Source organism: Rattus norvegicus, chromosome 7, assembly GCF_021556685.1.
Source record: "Rattus norvegicus strain SHRSP/BbbUtx chromosome 7, alternate assembly SHRSP_T2T, whole genome shotgun sequence".
In the NCBI taxonomy this organism is placed as follows: Eukaryota; Metazoa; Chordata; class Mammalia; order Rodentia; family Muridae; genus Rattus; species Rattus norvegicus.
Window position 1 is genome coordinate 142,834,364 of NC_141540.1, and position 17,248 is coordinate 142,851,611.

At 51.3% G+C, this 17,248-nt stretch overlaps 1 protein-coding gene across 1 annotated transcript; it reads right to left on the minus strand.

The window, feature by feature from the left end:
* Positions 1 to 78: 78 nt before the first annotated feature.
* Spryd3 (SPRY domain containing 3) lies at positions 79 to 17,248 on the minus strand. Its single transcript, NM_001191790.1, is given in 11 exon segments — positions 79 to 1,299; positions 1,711 to 1,883; positions 1,962 to 2,081; positions 2,536 to 2,593; positions 2,911 to 3,060; positions 10,108 to 10,293; positions 11,698 to 11,833; positions 12,088 to 12,212; positions 13,431 to 13,506; positions 15,044 to 15,190; positions 17,226 to 17,248. Coding segments are annotated over 11 exon segments (1,329 nt in total). The 3' UTR covers positions 79 to 1,164.

Here is a 17,248-nt window from a genome sequence, read left to right on the forward strand (position 1 = left end):
CTTCATAGGAAGAAGAAAATTCTCCCAGAGACATCCCTTGCTGGCCTAACTGGCCCTCTGCACTAGGAAGGACTCCCCTTCTGTGTGTCCTGATAAATACGGAAACTCCGTCTTTATTGGTTGTATAAACATCTCTGTCTGTACATACATTTCATATATCATAGTGCAGGGCCCGAAAGGAGGGGCAAGGGGAGCCCCAGCAGCATGACAACGAATCCCTCCCCAGTCCCACCACTGTGCAAACTGAGACCAAGAGCTCCGGCTTCTTCGTCCTCCGTTCATGGGGTGGAGGAGCTCAGGAAACGGGAAGAGGAGGACTGGTTGGGGGGGGGGGTCTATAGAGACACTAGAATCAAACACTGAAGCAAAAACAGTCAACTGGCACAGGCAGCAAGCTGGGGCACAGGGTGGGGGTGGGCAGGTGAGGAGAAATAAGGGGCTGAGCTGCTGCTCTGGGCAAACAGCACAATACAACACATGCCCTAGTTAGTGCCTTGGCTCCATCTCGAGCCAGGGCTAGAGGTGCCTTGAAGAAGAGTGCAGACAAGGAGATGGCAGCCAAGGCTGCAGTCCCATACTGCCACACAGCCTCTCACTCACACAGACTCAGCAATCTGCATGTGAGAGGCAGTAAGCCAGGCTCAGGCTTTCTGTGGTGGGTTGTGGGTGGGACCATCTCTCAGGAAACAACGGAGACCCTAGATGTGTTTTAGGACAGCAGCCAGTGAAAGGAGAAATGGCCAAGATAGGCCCCCTAGCCCAGCCAGGGGGAGACAGCAGCAACTGGTTCACACGAGGAGAAGGAATGAAGAGAATTCAGGGGAACTATGTGGTAAGTAGGGACAGACTGCCTCTACTCTACCCTCGGCAGAGCACCATGCCCACCATGTAAGCAGGTGGGCTTATCCCTTCCAACTGGCTCAGGGCCCAGCGAGGTAAAGGAGATCCAGGTGCCCACTAACCCAGTCACGGGGACCCTCCCATGCATGTCAACACTGTCCTTTGGGCCCATTCCTACCACTGCTCTCAGGCCCAGGGACAAAGAGGTGTAGCCTGAGCTGACAGAAACAGGGGGATGCCCTCCCAGGGCCTGCTGTGAACAAATCCTGGGGGAGGCCTGGAGGGAAGATGCAGACGGAGAGAGCAGATGTACAGGGAGCCCTGCTAGCCACTCAAGGGGTGCAGGTCTACTTTCACTTTCTCCCCACAACTGAGCATGCCAATGGTAGGAAAGAAGCCTCCAGACGGTACAACAGCATCCTTCTTCCCAATGATCTTGCCATTCCGGGTGAAGAAGACCTGGGAGGGGGGTGGGGAGAGGAGGGTGAGGGTGGGCCTGGCTCCTGCCCTGGGGGTGGGGAGAAGAGGGTAGCCTCTGGCCCCTTCTCTGGGGATACCTGAGTGACTCAGGCATGAAGCCCAACACCCACAACTTCCAGCAGGGCTTTAGGAGTCACTTGAGGTGATATGGGAAGCAACCACAAGGGGGTGTGCTGAGGCTGGAAAATAGGCCAGAACTGTAGCCTGGGCGCCTGAGATTTGTCAGCACAGTGAGGGCGGCCCGTGTGCTCCAGACCTCCAGACCCGACTCTCCAGCCCTGCCTCCCCAGCCCCACCACATTCCCCGCCCACCCCAGCCCCACCGTTGGTTTTATTCCCAGTGGCAGTCGGCCCCAGGACCCCAGAAGGAGCCCAAACCTCCCTACTTACCACCACCTTCTTGCCCTCATGCTCCTGCTCTATCTCTTCCCCATCTTCCTCCTCCTCCTCTTCCTCCTCTTCCTCTTCCCCTTCCTGGTGCAGGTACATGACGTTTCGGACGTTCCGGACAGCCCGGGCAGTTGGAGACAAGATCACTGTGTCACAACTGTCATCACTATCCCCTAGGAGACAGGAAACGTGAGCTCCTGTGGTACTGTCCCCTGCCCTGAGCAGTCTGGCTGCTGCCCAACCTCACTCACCCTCACTGTCCAGAATGTAGTCCCGGGGGAACATGATTCCACAGCCCATAATGTCCCCTTTGTAGCAGCGTGGCCCAAAGGGGTCCCCCACACCACTGCCATGGAATATCTTCCCATCATCTGTTGGAGGGAGGGAAAAGGACACACTTGAAAGGCTGACTCTACAATCCTCAGAGACAAGGGTGAGAGGGAGATGCAGGAAAAACACTGGGCTTTTAAAAAGAACACAATGTCCATTCGATTGAAGAACTGATCAAAAGAGAGGAGAGGTCCCTAGCATGGATGATCAGGCAGAGAAGGGGTGAAGGGAGGGTCCAGGAACCAAGGCTCAGTATTCAAGAAAGCTCTACAGGAAATCAGACCAAAAAGAAGAAACTAAGGGATCTGTAAATCTTCGGGAAGGGCACAGAGGAGCCAGGTCAGAGGCCTGGAATGTCCACTTTAGGCCCAGTTCTCCTGCCCCAGTCCTGTGCCTCTGTGCCTGAGCTGCCTGAAGAGGGTAGTGAAACCACATGTGTGTGAGCAACCCTGCATCCCTGTCTTCCCGCCCGCCATCCCAGCAGCTTCCACTCACCTGCATGGTAGGCCACAGACCCCCTACTCCAGCCAGGGTGTCTGTTCTTGGGGTAATCCTGCAGCAAGAGGACAAAAGGAATCTGAACGTCACACAGGACAGAGGACAGATGTCAGCAGCATCTGACAACCCAGATGGCTGGCAGCCCACGGCCAAGAATTAGGGACTACAGGAGCAAGGAGGACAGGAAGGGCCTCCTTCAGGACCAGTGGGGGATGCTCAGGACACTGCTACGACGACTGTCCACTGAACACTTAGAACTGTGCTCCTTCTCAGCCTCAGCTCAGAACTTTCCTCAACAGGCTCGCTGAGCAGGTCTCCCTACAGCCCCACACTGAGCAATCAATCCACAGGGAGAAACGCATGCCTACCCACCTTCCGGGCCAGCCCCAAGGCGATATAGCACTTTTCTCCGGGGTCCACAATCTCCACCTCAAAGTAATGGCTGCGGGTGCTGAGTGGGTGCCGAGCCTGAGCCAGTCCCACGTCCACGATGCTCTTGCCCTTCCCCAAATACTCCAGCAGCTGTGGGGTAAGAGTCAGGCATCAGGTGATACTGCCCTGGACACTGGGTCCAAAGTAACTTGGGTACCAGTGTTCTGGGTCTGCCAATATCCCCTGGATAAATGAGAAAGGATTCTAAAAGCAAAGTGGACTCCGAGTTCTAGGCAGGCAGAGAAGGACAAGGGCAACAGACACAGGTGTTTGGTGTGGGATGCGTCTGTCTGCCTCCTTCAGAGCCACTGTCAGGACATTGGAAAACCGCACGCACATCTCCAGGTGCACTACCAGGAAGCTCTCTGGGGGTCCTTAGGCTGGAACATCCATTCCCTGAGAAACCCCCAAGCCAGCCTCCCAGGCCTTTTCAGGATGCCTCCTAAGAACAGGGATGTATAGAACTCAGGAGCCAAGCCCAGATATTTGAGGGGAGAGGACAGGCTCAGGCCTTTTCAGCATGCCTCCTAAGAACAGGGATGTATAGAACTCAGGAGCCAAGCCCAGATATTTGAGGGGAGAGGACAGGCTCAGAGAAGCTCATTATGCACAGATGGGACTGACATAGTTTCTCAAGATCTGTTCTACTTGGCTCTGAACAGACCTATTCATTGCTGGGTCATTCATTGCCCCAGGGAGCCAAGAGCCCAGGGACAGCAACTCTACTTATTCTGTCACACGGGCAAAAGTCAAAGTAGAGACAGATGGCAGGCCCTCTGTTCCCAACCCTCACTCAGGCTGGCATGGGGTGTGAAGGTCAGAGGAGAGATGATTGGCAGGCTGGACTCTTCAGGTCCCACACAGTGGGTAGCATCCCCCAATCCAGATCTTATGGGATGCATGGTAACACTGGGGCTGTGGCTCAGTCCATCTCCTCTCTCACCCACCCACCATTACCTAAGATTCCTTAATTCCCTTTTAATTAACCCAACTGCCGTCAACTTTACCCTCCCAGCCCTGCAGCCCTACAAAAAGCACCCTTATTGGGGCCTTCTCCACTAATCCCTAGCAAGCCTTAAGACAATGGCCTCACCCCACCGATGTTCCTGCCTCAGCCTGCACCACTGTGAGGGCCCGGGGCATCTCCTGCAGAAGCCAACCCTACTCGTCCACTTTCAGAGTGGAAGAGAAGATCTCATTCCACTCAGCTCCAGAGCCTCCAAATTTACCCTCCCATACTCTACAGACAAGTGGGGACAGACGGGGAGAAGCCAGACCCAGCCCTGTACTCGTCTGTAGCATTGAGAGTGCTCCCCAGCCCCCACAGCCTGGAGAAGTGTGCCCTGACACTTATGAGCCTCATCTATCAAGCACCCTACGGTCCACTTCCACCCATTACTGCAGAGCTGGACGAGGAACCCACAGCTACCCTTGACCCATTCTTTCCACTGGCCTCTCTAGGTTGGAAACAGGGTGTTCTCTAGTTCCATGGCCAAAAGACAGCCCATCCAGATCATGCTTCTTGGGAAAGACCCGCCCAAGCATTCCTTCAGCCTCAGCCCACAGAAGGCAGCTGCTTCGGTTCTGACAGGGTGGGGATGCTTCCTAAGGGCAAGAGGCCATGAGGATGACTTGCCCTGACCTGGGACTTCAACCCACACCCACCAGCTCCTGACAAGCACGGAGGCCGTGTGCTGACACCCTGGCCCTGAGCACCAGGTCGTCTTCAAGAGTGGAACCAGCCCAACCCAGGGCAGACACCCCAAACATAGGCTGCTCTCCTGCTCTCAGCAAGCCTTCCTGGACCTTCAGCAGAGGCCAGAGCAGGAGTCACTCCCTGACAGATCCTTTCTGGGCACCACACTTGGGAATCTAGGTCTAGAGTTACAGTTGCCAAGGTCTGCAGGCTTGGTCCTTCAGTCTAAGCCTCAGTTGCCTCTTAGTTTGAAAGACCCAGTTCAAACTCTAACTAATATTGCTTAGTTGCACTAAGCTTGAACATTGCATGTTCACCTCTGTAAGCCTTAATTGCTTCATCAGTGAAATGGAGTTATCAAAATTAGGTAGAAATAAAATGAAGTGAGTGAGTGATCAGGGTGTCAATGGAGGCTGACAGCCCAGTTGATGAGACACACAATCTGTCAGGAAATGGGGATCGGTTCTACTGCAACTACCAATCCCAATGGACATGACCTTTCAGCCTGCACCTCTCACTAGGCCAATCCTTGGGCCAACCAGGATGGATGTTTGTTGTAGTGCTGGGTATCAAACCCAGGACTCTGTGCAGGAGGGTTGAATATTCTACCACTGAACTAGCTATAGCTGCAATGATCCCTCCCTCCTGTGCATCCTAGCTGAGGACAAGGGACCTTCTAGTACAGCACCACCACCAGCAGCACCTCTTCCACCACTACCACCCACGCCACCTCCAGCAGCAGCAGCAGCAGCAGCAACAGCAATGTTACTGCAGACCACCTAGTGTTTCACTGAAGCTGCACATCAGAATTTAGTCTGCACTCACTCCATGCCCTCCTGCACTCCTCTGTCTTGCTGATTCCCACTTTCCTACCACTGGCCAGAACAAAACCTAAGTCTTCTCAGAAGGAGCAAGCCCAGAAAGCCCAGAAGTGGCTGAAACAGGAATCATATACAAGCTCCCAGCTCAGGCCCCAACACAGTCTCCTCCTGAGTTTAGTCTGGAGAGAATCCCCTCTTTTTGTGTACCAAAGCTGCCACTGTAAGGAGTGTCGAAAGCCATGAACAGTGAACAAAGACAAGATTAGTACAGACAGACCCCACAACCCTCTGCACATATTACCTCACTTTGCAGGCCCTGGGGGCAACAGCAATTCTTCACCACCCTCAATCCTCCGGGACAAGGGAACTTAGGGCTTCTTTAAAAGGAGGGCAAACTGAGGCCACAGGTAAGGGAAGAATTTACTCAAACAGAGCTAATTCTGGGCTAGAGAGATGGCCCAGTGATTAAAAGCACTTATTGCTTTCCCAAACAACACAGGTTAAGTTCCCAGCACCCACATGTTGGTTCACAGCCATCTCCAGTTCCAGGGAATTCATTGCCTTTTCTGGCCTCTAAAGGCAGCAGATACCCACATGGTACAAATATATACACAGGCAAAACACCAAGGAAGGAAGGAAGGAAGGAAGGAAGGAAGGAAGGAAGGGAGGGAGGGAGGGAGGGAGGGAGGGAGGGAGGCAGGCAGGCAGGCAGGCAGGCAGGCAGGCAGGCAGGCAGGCAGGCAGGAGGTAGACAGACATACAGACAGGCAGGCAGGCAGACAGGCACTGTAGCTTAGTTGGCAGTATCTGCCTAGCCCTCAGGAAACCCTGGGTTTGATCCCCGGCCATCCACACAAAGCAGGTGTGGTTATAGTCCCAGCACTCAGGAAGTGGAGGTAGGAGGATTAGTCAAGGCAAGCCTGAGACACTACTGCCAGACAGGAAAGAAGAAGAAAAAGAAAGGAATAAGAGCAAGCACTGGCTAAGTCATGGGTGGCTAAGCCATGGGTGAGCACATGCCTTTAATCCAGTGCTCAGGGACAGAGGCAGGCAGATCTCTGTCTACAAAGTGAATTCCAGAAACCCTGTCTCAAAAAACCAAAACCAAAACAAAGTGCACTGCCTGGAGCTGACAACACACGGTGTTTTGCTCAGTGTGCCAGCTGATTCCTCTGTGTTAGCAGGTGGGAGGAAGCTGCAGTCAGTGTCCAATGCCACAACCTGGGGAAGAGATCACAATCCACACCTACTTCTGTGCCCTCTGCAGTACTAGGGGGTGGATGAACTAAGGGCTTCATGCATGTGAGGTAAGAGTCTGACCACTAAAATGCTCAAAATTCAGAATCTGAAATATGGCCTAGCAGGGTGACATTTACAGAAGCTGGAAGAACCTTGTGAGCCATCTATGTAGCCATCCTGGTCTACATAGAGAGCTCCAGGCCACCCAGGGCTACAGAGTGAGACCATGTCTAAAGAATAATAAAATCTCAAGTATGGCTTTTACTGAACTATGTAGTTTTCACACCATCATAAATGAAAAACCTTAAGTCAGGGACCATCAGTATTAAACTGTCAAAAAGGGCACAGATGGGTCAGGGAATGACTACCTGGGCCTATTTTTCCTGTTCATGGCTGTGTGACAATTGAAGCAAGTCCCTTCTCTCTTCTCTACAGAAGTAGAGAATGAAAGCGTGGTGACTGCCGGGCTGTCCCAGCAGTGATAACCTGTGTCTGGAACCTAACGGCGCCGCTGACCGTCAGTCACCCTGCGCTGCCCACCGAGGTGGCTCAGCAGGCGAAGGTTCTGGCTGCCCAGCCTAATGAGCTGAGTCGGGCCCTCAGGACCCACAGGGTGGGGAAGCAGCCGATTCCTGCAAATTAACCACTCCACACGCATGCCATGGTATGTGCCCATGCACAGGCACACACATAAATAATAAACTACTGGGCTGGAGAGATGGCTCAGCGGTTAAGAGCGCCCGACTGCTCTTCCAGAGGTCCTGAGTTCAATTCCCAGCAACCACATGGTGGCTCACAACCATCTGTAATGAGATCTGATGCCCTCTTCTGGTGTGTCTGAAGACAGCTACAGTATACTTATATATAATAAATGAATAAATAATAAATCTTTAAAAAAAAAATAAACAACTGTCCTAACTGAAATACCAGTTATGTCCTTTTGAGAAACCTTAGGTTAAGATGGATTGAGGCCTTCCCAGGTCTCCAGGTTTCTGGGGTGCCCCACTGAGACCACCATCTTGGCTGGAAGAAGGCTGTGGATCCAATGGCAGGTCCCCAACAGCAAGAGTAAAGAACAAAATGTATGCTAGCCATCTTTAGAGGAATACACTCTCCTGGGTCCTTCTAGGACAACACAGCTCCGATTGTAAATACAGTGGATAGTACAAAAGAACAGAGGACAGAGACCGGGCAAGTTATCTTCATTTGAAAGATGGGACCATTGGCAAAACTAAAAGGGCATATGTCCTTCAAGAGACTCGTTCCTCAGCCCACAGGGGTGGCTCCATGGGGGCACCTGCTGCCAAGCCTGAGTACCAAAATTCCATCCCTGGAACCCACGAGACAGAGGGAGAGAATCAGCTCCCACGTCTGTCCTCTGACTTCCACATGCACACACACAATAAATTAAATAAATGTAATAAATGAATAAAGGTGCACTAGACAGCTGGAGAGAGAAAGAGGCCAACTCTTGCCTAGCCTACTCAGGCATGGTACCTCACATCTGTCATCTCAGTACTCTGACTAAAGTGTGAGAAACAAGCACAGAGCTGCACAAGTGCATGGAACATGAGCCTGTGATCACAGTGCATGGACCCACCCGCCAGCCCTCTTGAGCTGCGGTGAGGGTTTAAGACAGCCAACTTCTGCAACTATGCTTAAGGGGGAAATTCCTACCCGAGTGGACTGAGGATGCTGAGGGAGGGAAGGAAGGAAGTCTATTTATAATGTCTGCAGGATTCCACCTCACTCAGAAAAGATGCCTGGGAGGAGCTGGGGTAGAGGGGGGCAAGTCCAGGCAGGGAAAGGGTGCCAGGAAAACTGAGGAGAGGTCAAAGATGAGGGCTGGAACACAGCCCGGCTCAGTTCCAAGCCCAACTCTGTGGATGTCGTCAAAACGGATGGTAGAAAGCAGCAGTGAGCCTAAGGAGGAGGGGCATCGAGGGGGGAGGGATATTGAGGGAGAAGGGGCATCTGAGGCCTTGGCTCACAACCATCACAGCCCTCACCCCCAGGGCCAGCAGGGGAGCAGCCATCACCATAGTCCTTACAGGGCTGACTTTCTGCCACTTTCTCTGAGCTCATTTACCCTGAACTCCATGAGGCAAGGCCTTGCTCCTAAGCCCACTTCTCCCCCACTGCTCCTGTTTTTCTATCACAGCTACTTTTGAAGCTGCCTGTGTTGAGGTGAGAAAGTCAAATGGTGGAGAAAGAGGACAGGCTGGGAACCAGGAGGGGGCAGTGAGAGTTCTCAGTGCAGAGGCTTCGAGATCCCCCTGACTCGTCACCAACTGCCTTGTCATCTGCGAAAGGTCAGAAGATACTGACACTTATGTTTATTCAAGATCCCAAAACTGGGCCTGGGTGCAGGCCTGCAATCCCTACTACTTGGAGGCAGAGACATGTGGATTCAAGACCTGCCTGGGTTACAAACCGAGTTCAGAACTAGCAGGGCAGCTTAGCAAGGCCTGGTCACAAAAATAAAAAGAAGAAAGAAAAGAAAAGCTATAGATACAGCTCAGTGGCAGAAGACTCTTTTAGCACGTGAAAGGGTATGTTTAATACCCAGCGAGACACACACACACACACACACACACACACACTACCACCACCAATGACAACCTCTTAGAATAACCCTTGCCCACCTCTGTCCTCAGTTCTATAACTTCTGGAAGCCAGAGGTTAATTTGCAGTTCAAGTTAAGCCCAGCTGACCAGAATCAAGGCAAAACAGAAGCATATGCATGGGGGTTGGGGATTTGGCTCAGTGGTAGAGCGCTTGCCTAGCAACCGCAAGGCCCTGGGTTCGGTCCCCAGCTCCAAAAAAAAAAAAAAAAGAAGCATATGCACTGGGCTTCCACATCAGCCCTCAAACACTGAAGAAAGAGAAAGCTGATTCCACTTATTCAACCTGAGCTCCCAAGTGAAGGGAAAAGAAGGAATTATTCTCAGAATACAGCTCTGGACTCCAAGAACCAAATCAAGGCCCTAACTCCCACTTCCCAAAGCCACACAAAAGCCACTGTATGGGTACAGTGTCACAGGACTGTCAAGAGGCCAAGGTGGGCAGAATGCAAATTCAAGGCCAGCCTAAGCAACATTCCTGAGATATATCAAGATAAAGAGAAGAAAAAGCCAAGCTTAGTGACATGCCTTTAATCCCAGCACTCAGGAGACAAGTTTGAGTTCCAGGCGAGCCCGGACTTTGAGACACAATGAGATCCTGTCTCAAAGAAAGGAGACACACACACACACACACACACACACACACACACACACGCATGCACATACACTGTCCTTCCTCCTCATTCTAAGCAACACCAATGTGCTTACATGTCTAGTGTGTTCTTCCCAGCCCGTTAATCCAGCACCTTCTACTTACCGTCCCACAGACTCTGACATCATGCAGCCGGCCCCATTCATCTTCATAACTGTCCACCATCATGACGCTGTCATCCTCACGGCCCAGCTCGGCATTGAGGTGCAGCCTCACCTCCTCACCCAGGGAATGCATACCAACTGCTGGGAAGAGCCCATCTGGGGACATGGGCATGATGGTGGAGCCCACCTGCAGCAGAGAGAGAGAGAGAGAGAGAGAGAGAGAGAGAGAGAGAGAGAGAGAGAGAGAGCGCAAGCTATTGCGTGGTTCACTTTTCCAAAACTCATCCATTCTCAAAAGGGCATTTGCAAGATGATGCAACCAGTAATTACCACGTACACACTCACAGACTGAGGCTCAGTAGAGTTTTAAGATCTAAGTATTCATTCCCCTGCAAGTTCCATGGAGCTAGAAGGCAAGCCTCAACCTCCAGACTTGTTGCCAAGTGCTTTGCAAACTTGGGCGTGAGCACCGCAGCGCCAGGCACATCGCTAAGGCTACACAGGGAGCTGACCTCTTGCCTAGCTTGAGAAACAATCTTTCACCAGCAGACTGGGAGGAGAGAGGTGAGGCAGAGAGTTTTAAATCAGTTCCCCGCCCCCCTCTTTCTGCTACAACCATCTCTGAAGAGAAAAGGGCTCAAGAAGTAAAAGAAAAAAGCCAAAGGACATATCCCCCAAAATATTCAAATCAAACCCCTGGAGCCTCCACCTAATACAGCCACACCATAATCTTTCCCCTTTCACATTTTATATTTTTGGTTGTGAGCCTAGCCTTTTTTTAACGGCTGAGCCATCTCTCCAGCCCCCCTTTCACATTTTAAAAAATGGTTTATTTTTATTTCATGTGCACTGGTGTTTTGTCGGCACGTATGTCTGTGTGAGGATGTCAGATCCCCTTGGAGCTGGAGTTACAGACAGGTGTGAGCTGCTAAGCAATGAGGGTGCTGGGAACCAGACCTGGGTCCTCTGGAAGAGCAGCCAGTACTCTTAACTGCTGAACCATCTCTTTTTATCTTTTTATTGTTTGAGAATTTCATGCATGCATATAATGTGCTTTGATCAAATCCATTCCTCTGCTCCAATTCCTTCTCTCCAGCATCACCATGAATCCCACCTAACTTCACGTGGTCCTTGTTTAAACCCACTGAGTCGACTCAGTGTTGCATGTGAACAGGCTCTCAGGGCCACATCCTGAAAGAAAACTCTTTTTACAAATAGTGGCCCATGTGACCCAACTCATTGTGTAGCAAAAATGACTTTGCCCTTCTGACTCTCCTGACGGCCGCAGCACCCTGCGTATGTACTGCTAGGGACTGAACACAGAGCTTCGGGCATGGCAGCCAAGCCTCCTGGCTATCACCTGAGCTACGACCACAAGCCCTTTCCCTCTCCTTCCAGTCACAGGTCTCTGCCTCTGCTGGTTGGAGTCACTGGATGCTCTAAGCCTCGGATCTGGATCATGTCCCAACTGCCAGGGCAGGGAAGGGTCCAGACAGGAGATAGGAACAAAACCATCAGACTCTTCCTGGTCACCCCACAAATCCTCAGGCAGATTCCGGCCACTGGAACCCTCCCAGGGTTGCCCACTCACCCGCTTCCCGTTTTTGGTGAAGAAGATCTGGGCAGTCTGCACATCGAAGGACACAGGCTCAATGCCACAGCCAATCCGGTCCCCAGAGTTGCACTTTGACCCAAACTGACGTCCCTTGGCGCGGCCATTGTATAGCCTATGGAGATAGTGGCACAAGTCATAGATAGAACTATGTGTGGTACCTGCTCTTATGCCTCCCCAGCCCCTCTCAGTAGCTCCTCTCTGGGCAGCATCCACCTGTGTCCTACTAGTCACGTCACCCTCTCTGCTGTCCTCACACCAGCAAGGGTAGCTTATAAGGAAACCCAAGACAGGAAGTAGAGGAGAAAACCACTCAGAAGTAGCTTTTTCTTCACATCCAGACTTCCACCCCACAGCAGGACCACTCACTTGCCATCATCAGCATGGTAGGCTACAGAGTCAGGCAACCAGCCAGGCTGGTGATCCAAGCTGTAGTACTGAGGGACCAGTCCCACAGCAATGGTGCCCCGGACGCCGCTGTCCACAATAGATACCTGAGGGACAAGAATAGGACACAGGAACAGGAACAGAAAGCTGAATGAACTTACGGAGAAAGACAGGAAAAAGTGGGCTTCGGCTCAAAGAGACCTGGGGACGAGCAGGCAGGACCTGACAGGGAGCACAGGGGAGGCAGGGCCCTTTATTGTGGTCATTCAGACCACCATCCTGTGCTTTTTAGCTGGGCATGAAGGCTCATGCCTTTAGTGCCAGCACTCGGGAGGCAGAGGCAGGTGATAGCTCCAGGCTAGCCTGGTCTACAGAGTTCCGAGATACCTAGAGCTAAAAACTCTGTCTTGAAAACAAAAACAAACAAAAAAAGTAGGGAAAGGGAGCAGTTAAGAGTACATGCTGGGGGTTGGGGATTTAGCTCAGTGGTAGAGCGCTTGCCTAGGAAGCGCAAGGCCCTGGGTTCGAGAGTACATGCTGATTTAAGTTTGCTTCCCATGACCCACATCAGGAAGTTCACAACCACCTGTAACCCCAGCTCCTTGGAGATCTAACTTCTAGTCCCCAGTCCTCATTGGTGCTATGACCGCATGCACGTACCCATACACAGACATTTATAGTAAACAATTAATGATAATAATACTAAAAAGCTAAGCACAGAATTAACTCTGGCCTTCTATTAGGACAGCAGCCCTAACCTGTGGGCATGACCCCTTCGGAATCAAATAACCCTTTTAGAGTGGTCACTTGGGACCATTGAGATTTACATGACAAATCATAACAGTAGCAAAATTATAGTTATGAAGTGGCAACAAGGGGTTGGGGATTTAGCTCAGTGGTAGATTTAGCCCTGGGTTCAGTCCCCAGCTCCGAAAAAAAAAAAAGAAGAAGAAGAAGAAAAAAAAAAAAATGAAGTGGCAACAATCTTAACTTTATGTCTGGGGTCACCACAATGTGAGGAACTGTGTTCAGGGTTGCAGTGTTAGGAAGGCTGAGAACCAGTGTATTAGGAGTTAGGAAAGAGAGACAAGGGTCAAAGTCTACTTAGGCAAGGGGACAGCGGAGCAGAAGGGCAAGAGTGAGGAGACTCCAGGGCACCTGTCTCTCAGAGACATGCTGGCCTGCACCTCCTCCCAAAAGAACAACCTTGGTGAAAGCTGTAAAAGGCCGGGTCATAGAGGAGGAGCTTCATGAATTCACTCCTCATCACCAACCCCATCAACACACCCCAGCCCCCCAACTCTGCCCACCTACTGCTTGATCACCTCAAAATAATTGCTGTCCTTGGTCAGGGGTCGAGAAGCCACATAGCAGCCAACTTCACCAGAATTTCCATGGTAACTAAAGGAATATAGAAAGTTTCTATTAGCAGATAAGCCCAGGTGTTGGGAGGAAGTCCTAATATTCCAAACCCCAACCTTGTAAGGGCTAGCACAAAGAGCTCATCAGGGCACACTTCTGGAAATCTGAGGATAGCCAGGCACGGCAGCACTCAGGAGGCAGTGGCAGGAGGATCTCTGAGTTTGGAGCCAGCTTGGTCTACAGAGTGAGCTCCAGGATAGCCAAGGTTACACAGAGAAACTATGTCTTGGAAAAAAAAGAGAGGAAAAACATCACGTTCTCTCTCTCTCTCTCTCTCTCTCTCTCTCTCTCTCTCTCTCTCTCTCACACACACACACACACACACACACACACGCACACATGAACACGGGACTGAAGGTACCTTATGTCCTCTTCCCACTGCTTCCAGCCAGGGTCCAACCCACACTAGATCAGTGCAGCCTAGTTTCTTCATTTTCAGAAGAAGAAAAAAATGCACAACCTCCCCTAATTGCTTGTTAGGGGTGCCACAGTGTTGTCTAACCTCAATTCCTCCTGCTGCAACTTTGGCCCTTGCCTTCAGGGAGCCAGGGAACAGCTGACCTCTACCCTCTGTCTAAATTCTCCAGACTGAAAGAGTCATTCAGTCTCCTACATTTCAGCTTTCTTCCCCTCAGGCTAAATAATGCTCATTCCTTCTCCCTTTACATGATAACTACCTGATGCAGGAAGGAAGGAGTCAGGGAAAGCTCCAGGCAAAAAACATAAAAATGCAAACTAGAGGGCTAGAAAGACTCGGAGTGGGTGACTACCCTACTCCCTCAGGTAGTATTTGTGACCGTGTAGCTAGTATCTGTGATACTACACAACTGGCACTCCCTAGACAGAGCCTGCCGCCTTACAGGGGGCCCCTCCCTGCTGAGCCCAGTCTTTGAAATGCAGGTTTAAGGGGATGCAGGCCGGGTTGGGGATTTAGCTCAGTGGTAGAGCACTTGAACTTGAGCACAAGGCCCTGGGTTCAGTCCCCAGCTCCGGAAAAAAAAGAAAAAAAGAAGGGGGGGGGGGGTGCAGGCCACACAGACTCACTGTCGTGGCAGAGTTTGGCAGCCTCTTACATCTCGGAATTTCTAAGTCACCAGAAGAAAGTGAGCCAAGATGGCTGAGGTGGTACCTGCCTGTAATCTCAGCTCTGGGGGAGCTGAGAAGGACTGTAAGTCTTAGGACAGCCTGGCTGTCTCGTAAACAAAATAAAGACCAGTGAGATGGCCCAGTGTATAGAAGCACTTGCCTAATGACCAGAGTTGGGTCCTCAGGTCCCCATGACCTAAGGAGAATCAACCTCTTCACACTGTCCTTTAACAGCCATCTCCCCACCCCACACTAAATAAACAAATTAAAACATCAACAGGCCCCGTGACAAGTGGCAGAAAGGAATGTGCAAAGGAACTGGGGTGCCCCTCCAAGTGGGGTGTAAAATCCTCACCCTCTAAAACACCTCTGTCTGAGACCTGGAAAAGGAGCTGACAGGGACAGGGTGGAACCATTTTCCTACGCTCACCTCAAAGTGTCACCATCTACAAGGATATGCTTGAACCTCTCCTGATATCGGAAAGCCCGGACCTCTCGGATCTCCCGAATCCTCCTTCGCCAGTTCAGAAACCGGTAGTGCAAGTTGAGGTCATCCATCTTGTTCATGAGAACAAACCTATGAGAAGAGAAATGGCTGAGAAGGAAGCAGGGCTCAGCACCGAGTGCCTCAGCCTGCTCAACCTTGAGTGTACAAAGAGCCCCAGACTTGAGTCTGGATATCGAAATGCATCAGAAGCCCCAGCCTCACCCACTCAGGCAATAGGTAAGTTATTGGGCTTTTAACATGTGCACTGTTATCGGCGCTAGGAACAAAGCCATGAGCAAGGTATATGGGGTTCTTGTTCTCATAGAGTTTCAGTGCACGTGGGCATGGGGGAGCCTGGCAGATGATAAACAGATGGCCATTTTAACTGGTGGAAGAAAAAAAAAAACAAAAAACAAAGAAATGTAACAAAATAATGGCCAGGGACAGTCTCTGAGGTGTTGTCTGTGAATTTAAAGGGAGGTAGGCAATATGACAGTATAACAAAAATCATTCCAGACAGAGGGAATGATCAAGGCGCAGGTCCATGGGTAAGAAGAAAGGTGTCATGGCAGAGAAAGACAGATGGCCAGGGCCACTGTATGTAGGGAAAGTGAGTAAGAATAGGTAAGATGGGGGTGGTGGTGTTGGTTTTGTTGGAGAGATGGCTCAGTGGTTAAGAGCACTGACTGTTCTTCCAGGGGTCCTGACCTCAAATCCCAGCAACCACATGGTGGCTCACAATCATCTGTAATGGGATCCGATGCCCCCTTCTGGTGTGTCTGAAGACAGCAACAGTGTACTCATATACATTAAATTAAATAAAAAAATAAATCTTTTTAAAAAAAAAAGGAGTAGAATAAGGCAGCCAGGTGTGGAACACACACCCCTAATACCAACACTCTAGAGGCAGTGACAGGTGGTTATCTAGGAGCATGAGGCCAGCCTGGTCTCAAAGCAAATTCCAGAAGACAGCAAGGTTTAGACAGAGAAACCCTGTCTCGAAAAACAAAAGCAATAGGGCACAGTCGGGACTTTTAAATTTTATTTCAAGGGTAATGAGAAACTTCTAGGGGATTTTAAACAAGAAATGGTATAATTTGTTTGTTTGTCCGAGACAGGGTTTCTGTGTACCTCTGGCTGTCCTGGAACTTAGCCTTGAACTCAGGGATCACCCTGCCTCTGCCTCCTGGGTGCTAGGATTAACGGTGTGTACCACCACCACCCTGCCTGAAGCCCATGCTGTTCAAAGCACTGAGCCTTCTCTCCTGCCACAACCTCAGCGCTTTTAGTCTGCAGAGGTAAATGGATTTCTGAGCTCTACAACAGCCTGTTCTACATAGTGAACACCAGGATAGACAGGGCTGCACAGTGAGGCCCTGTCTCAAACAAAAGAAAAAAAATAACAGCAGATCTTAACTCCAAGGGCATGCTGTAACAGAGCTCAGAGGATGACAGCCCCTAAAACAGCAGCAGTACCGCAGAAAAACAGTGGGTTCTCTTAGTATTTCGGCAACCTGCAAGGCTAGTAAATGAATGAATGAGTAAAAATTTCCAGAGATCCGAAAGTGGAAAAACGGGTAAGAAATATCCCTGCTCCCCAAACACTTGGCACAGTGCCCCACACACAGTACGTGCTTAGCAAGCCTGGGCTAAACTGAGTTCGATTCCAATGGGCACATTAGGACTCTTCTGCGGGAGCTACAGATCAGCACATGCTCCACAAGAGGACACTTGCGGCGCAGCAGTGGAATCCAACCCCCCTGGGCCCTGGGCCAGGACTCGAACCCAGGCAGATGCGGGAGCCCCAGACTTGAAGGCATCATCGGATCTTCGAGAACCCGACAGCCTCAGCACCAGGTAGCAGCAACCGCACTGGGTCCCGGCGCTGCCTCGGCACCGCCGGTTCTCTCAGGTGACACCCGGGGCCACCCGGCCTTAACCTGTCAATGCGGCTACGCCCCGTCGCCACAGGCCCTGCTGCACTGGGGAAAGGTGCGCGGCGGGAGGAACGCCAGCGACCGGAAACCCTGACCCCGCCCTGAGCCCGCAGCCGTCGCCCAGGACCCCCGCCTCGAGATCTGCTGAGACCGAGGCCTCCGGGACCCCGCCCACGATCCCCGCCTACCGGGGCCGCCGCGTCCTCCTCAT